This window comes from Cebus imitator, unplaced genomic scaffold (genome assembly GCF_001604975.1).
Source record: "Cebus imitator isolate Cc_AM_T3 unplaced genomic scaffold, Cebus_imitator-1.0 Scaffold54, whole genome shotgun sequence".
Lineage (NCBI taxonomy): Eukaryota > Metazoa > Chordata > Mammalia > Primates > Cebidae > Cebus > Cebus imitator.
The window spans coordinates 1,780,365-1,793,109 of record NW_016107369.1 but is presented as its reverse complement, the minus strand read 5'-3'; the positions used below and the strand labels follow the sequence as shown (position 1 = coordinate 1,793,109).

At 42.1% G+C, this 12,745-nt stretch overlaps 2 protein-coding genes across 3 annotated transcripts in view; one reads left to right on the top strand and one right to left on the bottom strand.

Annotated features, from left to right (window-relative positions):
* Positions 1–7,624, bottom strand: part of TMED8 (transmembrane p24 trafficking protein family member 8) — a 38,657-nt gene extending 31,033 nt beyond the window's left edge. Inside the window, exon 1 of one of the 2 annotated variants that reach the window (XM_017528541.2) lies at positions 7,325–7,624. In XM_017528541.2, the coding sequence (XP_017384030.1) occupies positions 7,325–7,442 (118 nt within the window). In that variant the 5' untranslated portion in view covers positions 7,443–7,624. The remainder of the gene's footprint in view (positions 1–7,324) is intronic. The other variant, XM_017528542.2, reaches the window with a different exon arrangement.
* A 152-nt stretch (positions 7,625–7,776) lies between these two features.
* SAMD15 (sterile alpha motif domain containing 15) overlaps positions 7,777–12,745 on the top strand; it is a 15,594-nt gene continuing 10,625 nt past the window's right edge. Inside the window, exons 1-2 of the mRNA XM_017528540.2 lie at positions 7,777–9,496; positions 10,767–10,865. Coding sequence (XP_017384029.1) covers positions 7,808–9,496; positions 10,767–10,865 — 1,788 coding nt within the window. The 5' untranslated portion in view covers positions 7,777–7,807. The remainder of the gene's footprint in view (positions 9,497–10,766; positions 10,866–12,745) is intronic.

The following is a 12,745-nucleotide window of genomic DNA, read 5'->3' as shown; positions in this document are numbered from 1 at the left end:
ATCTTCTGTTCCCCTGGCATTTTTAATCATTCACTTAATTTGTAATAATATAAAAATTCTCAATTAAGCCTTGACATATTTCACTCAGATATTATTTGTATATTTTAAAAACTATTTTCTGAAGCAAGTTCACTGACACCTCAAATTAAAAAAATAAAGAAAAAAGATAAAGAAAAAAACTATTTTATTAACTATTTCTGAATAGTTAATTTATCCAAATTATTCAAAATTCAAAAAGCATAAAATAATATGGTGAAAATTTCCTCCCAGGTCAGTCCCTACCTCCAAAAGCAATCAATGTTACTCAGTTTTGTGCAGTCTTCCAAAGATATTTTATGCATATAAAAAAAGTGTGTGTGTGTGTGTGTGTGCGCGTGTGTACACATATATATCCTTTTTCATTTTTTTACACAAAAAATGGGCATGGACATACTACTGTGTACTTTGTTCTTTCCACTTATATCTCAAAGACTTTTCCATAACTGCACATGAAAAGCTTCCTCATTCTTTTCTGCAGTCGATTAATATTTCATTGGGTGAATATTCTATAATTTATTTACCCAGTTTCCTATTGATAGACATTCATGTTCTTTCTAATCTTTTACCATTACAAACAATGCCATAATAACCTTGTACCCATGTCAGTAAACAGGAGAATAAATAAATCTACAGGATAGATTCCTGGAAGAAATGAGTCAACGGGGCATATATTGTAATTCTGATGGATATTGACAAATTGCCTTCCATAGAATCTGTACCAATTTACAATCTCATCAGCAATGCATGAGAGTGTGTGTTTCTGCACACTGACAAACAAAGTGAGTTAGCAAACTACCAAGCGTACTTAGGATTTCCAATTCCCTTATTATGAGTTAGGTTTAGCATTTTGCACATGGTAAGCACCAGTTCTCACAGTTTAATGTATACTGGAAAAAAAAAAAAAAACATGCTTTTGATTTTTTTCTTTCCATCCCCTAAGGAGTTGAGCTTTTAATTTTTAATTTTAAAGGAATGCACTAAATTATATAAGAACTACTGGTAAAACAACTTATAATTGGATTCAGAGGGGCAGGAAGTAAGAAAAGGAGAAAGAAAAACACAACTTTATTTCTAGAAGCATAAAGTGTGGGAGATGCAACCCCGTTTCAGTGAGAGAGAAAACAATTATGAGCACAGCCTTTTAGGTTTCCTGAAGTTATTTAGTGAAATTTAAGCCACTACAAAGAAGAAAAAGCCAATTTTCCTGTACTATAGTTTTTATTTTATTAGCCAAATATAAGCCAATTCTGAAAGTATTCCTACAACAGATCACAGAAATCAGGCCAGGCTTTGCAAATTTAGATGGTATATGGGGAAATGTTTTTTTTTTTTTAAATATGGCTGGGCGCTGTGACTCATGCCTGTAATCGCTACACTTTGGGAGGCCAAGGCAGTAGGATGACAAGGTCAGGAGTTCGAGACCAGCCTGGTCAAAATGGTGAAACCCCGTCTCTACTAAAAATACAAAAATTAGCCAGGCATGGTGGCACTTGCCTGTAGTTCCAGCTACTTGGGAGGCTGAGGCAGAAGAATCACTTGAACCCAGGAGATGGTGGTTACAGTGAGCCAAGATCGCAGCACTACACTCTAGCCTGGGCGACAGAGTGAGACTCTGTCTCAAAATAATAATAATAACAATGTATTCTAGTATATATTAAGAAAAATTGATACATCAAACTAGTGATATCATAGGTATTATTTGAAATGAAATTTTTAAATGTCAATTTAAAGAAAAAATAGTAAATGTCTAATATTGTAACAGTATTCTCTAGTGTAGCAAAGTTATTACCATAGTTCCTAAATGGCCAAAATCTCAGAAACAATGAACAGAGGAGGAAAAATGGAAGCTTAACAATAATTTATCATTGATGGCCACTAAAGCAAAGGCAAGAGAGAAAAAAGGAACTTCCTTCAAATAACTTACTTTATATTTGACAACTTCTTAAATGTGCATTTTCTTTCTATGTTACCAAAGGGTCTGGTTTCAGGTAGTCTGACCATGCTAGACATTTATACTTCCCTACAAGGAGAACCAAAAAGCAGGTTTTTTAAAAAAGCATTTGAATATCAGGTCAGGGTTCTTTAGAACAGGCCTCAGAGGATTTCCCCCTCAGTAAACAGGCTGCAAAGAGATAATTAGCCTGTCATTTTAGATTCCAGTGCAGAGGAACTAAAAGCAGGCTATGTGGTTATAGACTCAAGAGGCTTAAACGAAAACAAATTAACTGAGTTTATGTTCCAACCAAATCTAGCGACCATGTGATCCGATTTCTCCTCAGCCCTTAAGTGGGACATGCTCCTGAGTGGTCACTCAGATTGTACACCTTTGGTTATGCTGTTCAGACTGAATCACGACATGATTAATCAACTATCTGACTGATCGACTCTCTGGACACTAAAAACACAACCACTGTAAGAAAAAGAAAGCCACAGGCAGACAAAATGTTAATGTTTTGACATAAAACCACAAGAGAAAACTAAAAAACATCAAGGCTGTTTGTCATAGATTCCCTATTATTCTTACCATTCAACATGGTAGCCACCAAATTTTGAATTTTAATTCATGTAAACTGAATAGCCACATATATTAGATATATATATATACACATATATATATACACATATATATACACACACACATATATATATACACACACACACATTTTTTTTTTTTTTTTTGAGACAGAGTCTCCCTCTGTCACCCAGGCTGGAGTGCAGTGGTGTGATCTCAGTTCACTACAACCTCTGCCTCCCAGGTTCAAGCGATTCTCCTCCCTCAGCCTCCTAAGTAGCTGGGACAGATATAAAATATTTTCACCACAGGCCGGGCGCGGTGGCTCAAGCCTGTAATCCCAGCACTTTGGGAGGCCAAGGTGGGTGGATCACAAGGTCAAGAGATCGAGACCATCCTGGTCAACATGGTGAAACCCCATCTCTACTAAAAAAACTACAAAAAATTAGCTGGGCATGGTGGCGCGTGCCTGTAGTCCCAGCTACTCAGGAGGCTGAGGCAGGAGAATTGCCTGAACCCAGGAGGCGGAGGTTGCGGTGAGCCGAGATCGCGCCATTGCACTCCAGCCTGGGTAACAAGAGCGAAACTCCATCTCAAAAAAAAAAAAAAAGTAAAATATTTTCACCACTGCAAAAACACTTATTGTAATACTCTAAGTCCTACTTCAGAACCATGGACAAGTTTACATGACCTGTTTCCAGTCCTCAACATCTAAATGTATTGGTAGCTCTGGAGGTCATACACACCAAAGCTCTACTGCTGACTTCAGGATCACAATAGAGCTTTATTTTCCCTAAAGCTAACTTAAAACAAAAAACAAACAAAAAAAAAACTGCCTTTAAGTGATGCAATAAGTATGCCTCAGAGAGTTTCCTGATTAAAGAATGATTTATCTGTCCTCTTGGGAACTGATGAACCCAGGTGCCTCAAATAAAAGACTATTAAAAACAATTACAATGTTAAAAAAAAAAAAAAAAAGAACACCATGACCACTGGAGAACTTAGTTCATAAGAACATAAATCCTTTTCTTCCTTTTTGCCAAAACCTCAGCTGATAAACATGAAGACATTCAATAGGTATTCTCCGCAGAGAACACTTTTCAAAAACAAGTTATGCTTATTCTGGATAATGACACATTGTTGCTTTGAAGGAATAAGATACACCGAAAAACCAAAACCCTTAATTCAATAATACCTGATATGGCTTGGATGTTTGGCCCCTCAAATTTCATGCTAAAATATGATTTCCAGTGTTAGAGGTGGGGTCTGGTGGGATGTGACTGGATCATGGTGACGAACAACTCATGAATGGTTTGGCATCATCCTCTTGATGATAAGTTCTCGCTTAGTTAGTTCACCTGAGACCTGGTTGTTTAAAAGAGTTTGAGACTTCCCCGTCTCTCTCTCTCATTCCCAACTCTCTCCATGTGACGTACCTGTTCCCCCTTACAGCATGACTGTAAGCTTCCTGAGGCTCTCACCAGAAGCAGATACCAACACTACACTTCCTGTACACTCTGCAATACCATGAGCCAATTAAAACCCTTTTCTTATAAATTGCCCAGTCTCAGGTATTCCAAATGGATTAACAGAACACCTGAATATCCAATTTCATTTCTCACTGCTGTTTTCTGAGAGGGTAAGAGATATTCAATTTCATTCTTTCTTAGAGCTCTATTGCTTACTTATTGTATCTTTTTTTGTTGTTGTTGGGGGATGAGACAGAGTCTCTGTCATCCAGGCTGGAGTACAGTGGCTCAATCTCAGCTCACTGCAACCTCCACCTCCCAGGTTCAAGCAATTCTCCTGCCTCAGCCTCCCGAGTAGCTGGGACTACAGGCACACACCACCATGCCCAGCTAATTTTTGTGTTTTTTGGTAGAGATAGGGTTTCACCATGTTGGCCAGGATAGTCTCAATCTCTTGACCTAATGATCTGCCCGCCTGGGCCTCCCAAAGTGCTGGGATTACAGGCATGAGACACCGTGCCCAGCCCTCATTATATCATTTTCTAGAGGAAGATGGCACAAGGAGCCAATCAAACAAATTCTGAGTTTAAAGCAGTTTTTTGGGGTTTACTCCTAAGCCTCTGATCCAGGCCAAATGTAATATTTCCACACTGCTTTGGAAGCTCAGCTTAATTAACTCTAACACAGGGTTCCCAAAAGCAGCACTACTGACACCTGAAGCCAGATATCTGTTCATTATGGGGATTGCCTTGTGCATGCAGGATGTTTAGAAAACATCCCTAGCCTATCCTCACTAGATGTCAGCAATAGCTGCCACCAGTTGTGACAAGCAAAAATGTTTCCAGACATTGCCATGCCCTGGGGGTACAAGACTGTACCTGGTTGAGAACCACTGCTCTAACCCAAGGAACACTCCTGGTTATCTCAACCCTAATTCTTCACATTCATTAGTTGCTCATCCAAATCTCTGCATTCATACTTTCTCTCACCATCAAACTCAGCAAATACTTGCAAAACCTCTAAGACACAACATCAAGGGCTCTAGATAAATAAGAGAGATTCCATTCCTACCTTTAAGCAGGTTTCTTAGTGGATAAAGAATTGTGAGAAAAGGTACCCAATTATATAATGTTTTGAATTGTTAATTGTTTCCCCCTGAAACGGATCTCTCATCTCATCAAACTGAAAACACCTTGAGGACAAAGACAATAAATAACCTGTCCACGAGTACCAACACTTGGTTCATGGTCAATAAAAACAAACAATTATAGACTTCATCATAATAAGATGACAAATTCATATAGACAGTGAAGCTTGCACTAACTTGAACAAGTAAGTTAACCTTTCTCAGCTATAGCTTGTTCCTCTGTAAAATGGAAAGAAAATTATTGTTGACATGACTAAATAAGAAAATATACGCAAATCTCTTTCCACCTCTGGCACAGAAAAAGCATTCAATACCTGTAGGTTATTATTACTATTATTTTATTAGCAACAAATCCTACCTCAAGAGGAAGAGCTTGCCCTGGGCTACTATAATAAACCCCTACATGACATTAAAAAAAAAAAACTACCACCCTGCATTTTGAGGGTAAGAGGAAGGAAAGTAAGCATTTCTACCAATGTCCTAGGAGGAAGTGAATGCAGGAACGAATAAGATGGTGGGGGTGGGGGAAGGAACACTCAAAGACAAACCCACTATCTTCCAATATATTCTTGAAGCACTCCTCTATCTAAAACGCTCGGGGATGTTTGCAGTAAACACAAGAGAACCTAAAGGGGAAGTAAAAACACGCTTCATTTATAAATACTGGTGCATGCAAGGGACAAGTGTTATACGACTTACATACCTTTTTGTGTTTATTTCCTTAGTCTTTTAGAAATTATGCTTAGAATTTCTATTGCTACAATGTTAAATACATGCCAACGATTTTGAATTTAATACAAAGCATAGAAAAGTTCGTTAAAAAAAAAAAAGGCAAAATTTGCTAGGTGTTTTAAAGTAAGAGGATATAAAGTCAACAGAAAGAACTGAGTGAGTTGTGTGTGTGTTTGAGTAAAGCAGCATTATGAGAGGGAAGATACTTGGGACGAAGTAGAAGAGAGAAAAAGGCACGATGTTGGAAACGATACACCCAAGAACACCTCTGGAAGCACAGGAAGTTCAGCTGAACAAAAAGAGACCTTACTGTCACAACGGATGAGACGAGTATAGTGTGTACCATGGACTACACAACAAATGCCTTAGACAAAGCAGCTCAAGTAATCCTCACAATAATCCTATGAGGCAGATATTTTTAGTAATCACATTTTACAGATGAGGAAACTGAGGTTTCAGACTCCAATCCAGGCACTCTGACTCCACAGTAGTGTCTCAACCATTATACTTTATGGTGTCTAATTTCAGACCTAGAAAATTAATTTATATTTGCTTCTTAATAAGACCAGCTCTTTCCCCTCTACCGTTTGTATTTCAAAAGAGAATCCTTTCAGTTGCATCGTGTCTGGTGTTCAGGAGGCTGAAAGATGAAAGTGGATGGGCTCTTTTGTCTTTGGACACTTAACTAATCCACACGGAGGAACTCGCGTGGGTAGAAATGGAGACATCGTCCTGAACAAGAAGAGGATGAGGGTCTTGCGAATGAGGGAGGTCGCTCATGTTTTTAATTCCTGCTGTTGCTTTCGCTACTGTGTTCAATCAAAAGACCCCAGAGACTACCCACTCCAACTCTGCTTTTCATTTTTCCCACTCTGAGCGATGGAGAGGATGGCGGCAAGGCCAGGGGACCTATGTGCAGGGAGGCTAGGGCGAAGTGGGGTTCTGGCAGAGGAAGTCAAATCTGCCAACCCGGATGGGGGCAGAGAGGCGCGTGGGAAGGCTGGGGCAGGGCACTGAGGTGGGGATCAGGTGGGGAGCCAGAAGCAGGCGGCGGCGAGGCCAGTAGGGTTCGGGTCGGCAGTCTGGATGTGATCAGCAGACGGAGGTGGGACCCGAACCCGGCTGAAGCTGAAACAGAAGCTGAAGAGGTGCCAGGGGCAACCACCCCGTCACTATCATTTGGGCAGATCTCAGAAAGGAAGCGGGGCAGGTATCGAGGCATTTCGAAACAGGAGTAGAAAATAACCTCAAGCCCAGGGTCCGGGTGGTGGCATCGGCGGGGAAGGGGCCCTGCGCGCGAAGGAGCTGCCGAGATGGGTCCGCTCCGCCGAGGAACCCGGGGCAGAGCGCGGCGGAGGCTCGCGCCGAGGTGCGGGGCCCTGAGGCCGGACGGCACCCACCCGCCAGCGCCCCGGCCTTGCGTACCTGAGGCGGTCGCCTGGCTCCCCTCCACTCCCTGGCAGTCCCCGACGCCGCCCGCCGACCCTTGGTGGGCTGTGGGGCTCCAGGAGCCAGGCCCCTCAGCTTCCTGCAGGTCCGACATCTGTAGCCCGCGCCCGGAGCTCTCCGCCGCCAGACGCGAGTGGCTCCGGAAACAGCCGAAAGCCGAGCGAGCGCCAGGCACAGCCGAGCGCAGCCTGCAGGCCGGAAGAAGTGGCGCGACCACAGCTGGAAGAGCGAGCTGATCCAGGGAGAGCCGCAGGACCTCCGGCCCGCGAAGGCTGGCGATGTGGCCGCGGGGAGGGTTACTGCATGCTTCTTATCGCCGATTTTTAAAGTCAGGGCTTGAAAGAACAAATAAAACCTGGGGAAGGGTCAGGAAGACACTGCCGGAAATCGTGGTATCCATAGCGACGCTATCGGAAGTTAGAGTTGCTAGGAAGCCGCGGCGCGTCCGCTAAGGTGCAAATGGCTGAAGTCCCGGAGGATTATAATTCCGGCCCAGATGAAGATGGAGAACCGGAGCCTGAGAGACCTGAACTGCCTGGACTTCATAAATTGCATGAAAATGCCGAGCCAGAAACCATGGCAGAGGCAGGCCCGGAGCTACCAGCAGAGATTTACCAAGAGCCACAGCCAGAGACCGCGGAAGAGGACTTCAAAGAGCGGGAGCCAGAGAGTGCTAAGAACGTGCAGCTGAAACCTAGCGGGACGTGTGAGGAAGGAGTTGCCAAGGAGTCCAAGAGAGACGTACCAAGCAAAACTGAACCAGGGATTCCCCAAGAGGTAAAGTCAGAGACGTCCAGAGAGATGAGGGAAGAGTTTTTCAAAGATTTGGAGGCTCCTATGCATGAAAAGCATGAAGAGTCAGACCTAGAGCCACCAGAAGAGGCTAAACCAAATGTTACAGAGAATGTGTTCCTAGAGTCAGCTATGGAAACAGATCCAGTGCGACCAACGGAAACCATGTCTGAGGTTTCAGGGGCCACAGTCGGAGAGAGAAATTTAGAGTTACTAAAGGAGGAGACTGAACCGGGGGTTCCAGAGGAATCACTTAGATTGCAACACGAAGAGACAGGTCTAGAGCGTCCAGAGCAGACCAAACTAGATTTTTCAAATGAGAAACCAGGAGAATCACTTGAAGAAACAGATCTTCAGCTACCAAAGATGACCAAACCAGAGATTCCAGAGGAGACACAAATAAAGTCAACTGAGAAGAAAAGGACAGAGCCATCCAAGCAGGCTACACCAGAATTTCCAGAGAACAAATCAAGAAAGTCTAGTGAGGAGGCAAATCTAGAGCCTCCACAAGAGACTCAACCAGAAGTTCCAGAAGAGATGCAAAGAAAAGCAACTGACGAGAAAGGGACAGAACTACCCGAGCAGACAAAACTAGACTTTCCAGACCACAATCCAAGAAAGTCTACTGATGAGAAAGTTCCTGAGCCACTAGAAGAGATCAAATTAGAATTTCCTGGGGAAGAATCAAGAAAACCAAGTGAGAAAACAAGTCTAGAACAATCAGAAATGCTGAAACCAGAAGGTCCGGAAGAGATGAGAAAGTCAAATAAGGACAAAAATCCACAACCACCAGAGGAGACTGGTCTAGTGCTGCCACAGGAGATCAACCCAGAAGTTGAAGAGAAAACACAAATCAAGTCAACTGAGGAGATAAATCTAGAGTTACCAGATGAAGCCAAACCAAGAGAGACACCTGTAGAATTTTCCAAGGAAGACAGTCCAGAACCAATCAAGTCTAGGTATTCTGTAGAAAAGGCTGAGCTAGAGCACCATGAGCATAAAAGAGGAAAGTTGTCACTAAGTGACGAATTTAAAAAAGAATATGACTCATTAGGATCTGTCAGAGTAAGTGAAGAATCCATTGGTACACATTATGAGTTTTCACAACAACGCCAAACATTGCTTGATGTCAGTGAAGAATGCTCATACTCACATCCCTCAGAGTCTCAGACAGAATCAAGTGAGTTTGTTAGTGAAAAGAAAGTTGTAGATTTGTCCCAAGAGTTAAAGGAACTGGTTTCTGAAGATGAAGAAACCCAGCCAAAAAAAATGACTGACTTACAATTTGAGTATCTTAATTGGGATCCAGAGAAAGTTGCAGAGTGGATTAGCCAGCTAGGCTTCCCTCAATACAAGGTATACAAAAATAAGGTTTTTTGAAATCACATGCTCTCGTCCTTCTACCTCTTACTCCTTCTAACCTGGCCTGATCTCTTATCTCTTTACCAGAAGGAGGATCAAAAAAGTCCTGGACTGTGGTAGAGGTAACTTGGATTTTAATTTTGGCCTTGTCACTGATGTATATTTGTATTTTGGGAGAGGAAGGGAGGGTCACATCTGTTTGTTTTTCCTCTTCCTCCCAGTGATTACATTTCTCTGCAATCCTTGAACAAAAGATCAAGAAGAGTATATAGACCTCTTTTCATAGAAAACTGTGTTTTTAAGTAGATTTTGTTCAGGGTAGGTTTTCTGGTACTTTGTCAAGTTGTTTTTGTGGCAGCTCCCTTACTTTGAATTTGTACTATTACTCTTTAAAGTGTCTGCCCCAAATATGTCACATGTATCATGAGCACTTAAGTGTATTAATTCAAGTTATCCAGTTAACCAAAAATAGTTTTAGTAAAAAGATAGTGTAAGCCTCTTATTTCACTGATGCCAACTAGGTTTAAGGCTACCGCAAAACAATACACAATCTGAAACCTTTTGTACCTACTATACTTTTTTTTTTTTTTTTGAGACGGAGTTTTGCTTTTGTTGCCCAGGCTGGAGTGCAATGGCGTGATCTTGGCTCACTGCAACCTCTGCCTCCCGGGTTTAAGCAATTCTCCTGCCTCAGCCTCCCGAGTAGCTGGGATTACAAGCATGTGCCACCATGCCCGGTTAATTTTGTATTTTTAGTAGAGATGAGGTTTCTCCATGTTGGTCAGGCTGGTCTCGAACTTCCAACGTCAGGTGATCCACCTGCGTTGGCCTCTCAAAGTCCTGGGATTATAGGCATGAGCCACTGTGCCCTGCAATACCTGCTATACTTAAAAATGTAATTGAGACATGAAGAAGCACTGGTTGCACCATGCCAGAACAATTAAAGAGCAGTGTAAAATTTAATGAAGAGCTTACATGGAAAAATTGTGCCATTATTGGGATAGAAAATAAATTTAAACTACTCAAGAGGCTGTGGCTGGAGGACTGCTTGAGCCCACGAGTTTGAGGCTGCAGTGAGCTATGACTGTGGCACTGCACTCCAGTCTGGATGACAGAGTGAGACCCTGTCTCTAAAAAAGAAAAATAAAATAATTTTTTTCCTCAGGATAGAACAAACTTGATTTTTTGTCTTCCTCCTCTTCCCTCCTTTTCTTCCTTCTATTTGCCATACATTTTTTAAGTGATGTCCTTGTTGTATTGACAGGAGTGTTTTACCACAAACTTCATCAGTGGCCGAAAACTCATCCATGTGAACTGCTCAAACCTCCCTCAGATGGGGATAACAAACTTTGAGGACATGAAGGTGAGTTGTGTCCCAAGTTTCCGTACAGAGCACTGTAACAGTGCCACCATCTGTCTCAAACCAACCTTTTCTTCCACCAACCTGGCCTCCCATTTCTGTGAAAGCTGTCATCGTAATTCCAATCCCTCAGGCTCACGGTGGTTTCCTCCTCTTTCTCCTTTGATCCCCATAAATATTCCAAGAACCGTCCATTGCTCCTGTGGCACTTACACCCGCTGGCTTTCTTAATTCCCACTTTTCAGACCTGTATGGTCTCATGTTTAGACAACACTACAGTGGCCTCCCGATTTTAGCCTCTCTCCATGGGCCCTTTGGATTCAAGGGCCCTGCTTTTATGCTCTCACTTTCCACCTACTTATGTACTATTCAGAAACCTTCTTTCGATCCCTTCTGCTCACCAAGATAGTCTCAGCTCCCTAGTTTAGAACTTAAGGACCTCCACAAGTTCTCTCCCCTACCACTCCTCCATATGAATTTTTGTGCTCACACCTTCGCAAACCTGCTGGTGCATTCCTCCCTCTATGTCTTTTTCAGTTGCCCCGTCCTCTGTATTACTGAGTCTTAATCATCCTTCAAGACCAATTCCTCATTTGCATCTCCCCAAGAAGTCTTTTGTAACATTCCCAGCCCACAGTAGCCCCCATCCCAAGTTCTCATGATATTTCATGTCTCTGACACCCAGTTGGCACTTACATAACACCATGTGTATTTTGCCTGCTTTGCTGCCTAACTTTGAAACAAGCTACATTAACCACTGTAAGCCTCAATTTTCTAAGATCTCCAACACCAGGAGTTCATGATTATACTCCTTTGCATAACGGTACCCTCCATGTGTAGTGCTTTGCAATTTATAAAGCATCACAAACATAATCTCATATGGAACCTCTCCTTTAGCATCCCACCCCAGTAACCCTCCAAGAACAGATAGTTCTTGGCATAATCATGATTTTGCTCAGCACACCCATGCCCAGAAATGCTCCACCTCAGTGGTTTCCAAACTTGGGTCGTCTTCAGAATCAAATGGGATTTTTTTAAAAAAAGATTTCTAGGCTTCATCCTCCAAAGATTTTGAATCATTAGGGCTGCGGAGGCCCTGGAATCACTTTTCTAGGTGACTCTTCATCAGGCCTTATAACTCTATAATTCCATAAGTCTTATGGTTTCTTATTTTCTGTAAGAAAAATACATTTGCTAATACCCAAGTCCTTTTACCTGAAACAAGTTATAAGGAAATTTTTTAAATTATTAAATACATAGTTCTAACTGAACATTTAATCTCTTGAATTCTGCTAATAGCTATCCTTTGCCAAGAGCTTACTGTGTTTGGGGCCTCTGATATGTATTACTTCACTAATCCTCATTTTATAGAAGAGAAAACTGAGGCCCAGAAAGGTCAAACAACGAGCTATTCAGATAATATGCTGCTTTTTTGTTTTTTGAGACAAAGTCTCACTCTGTCACCCAGGCTGAAGTGCAGTAGTGCAACCTGGCTCACTTCAACCTCCGACTCCTGAGTTTAAGCGATTCTCCTGCCTAAGCCTCTCAAGGAGCTGGGACTACAGGTGTACACAATCATGCCCGGCTAATTTTTGTATTTTTAATAGAAACAGGGTTTCATTTTATTGGCTAGGCTGGTCTCAAACTCCTGACCTTAAGGCTGATCTGCCAGCCTAAGTCTCCCAAAGTGCTGGAATTACAGGCTTGAGCCACTACGCCTGACCTGTTTTCAGATAATAAGCTAGGATTTAAATCCCTCTTGTGTGACTTCCCAATCCATGTTCTATTTAAACCACTATACTGTATTGCCTCTCTAAGGGAACATTTTTGTTACCATAAACTTCCATGTACTATAAACATTATGGTAACATTTGTTACCATAA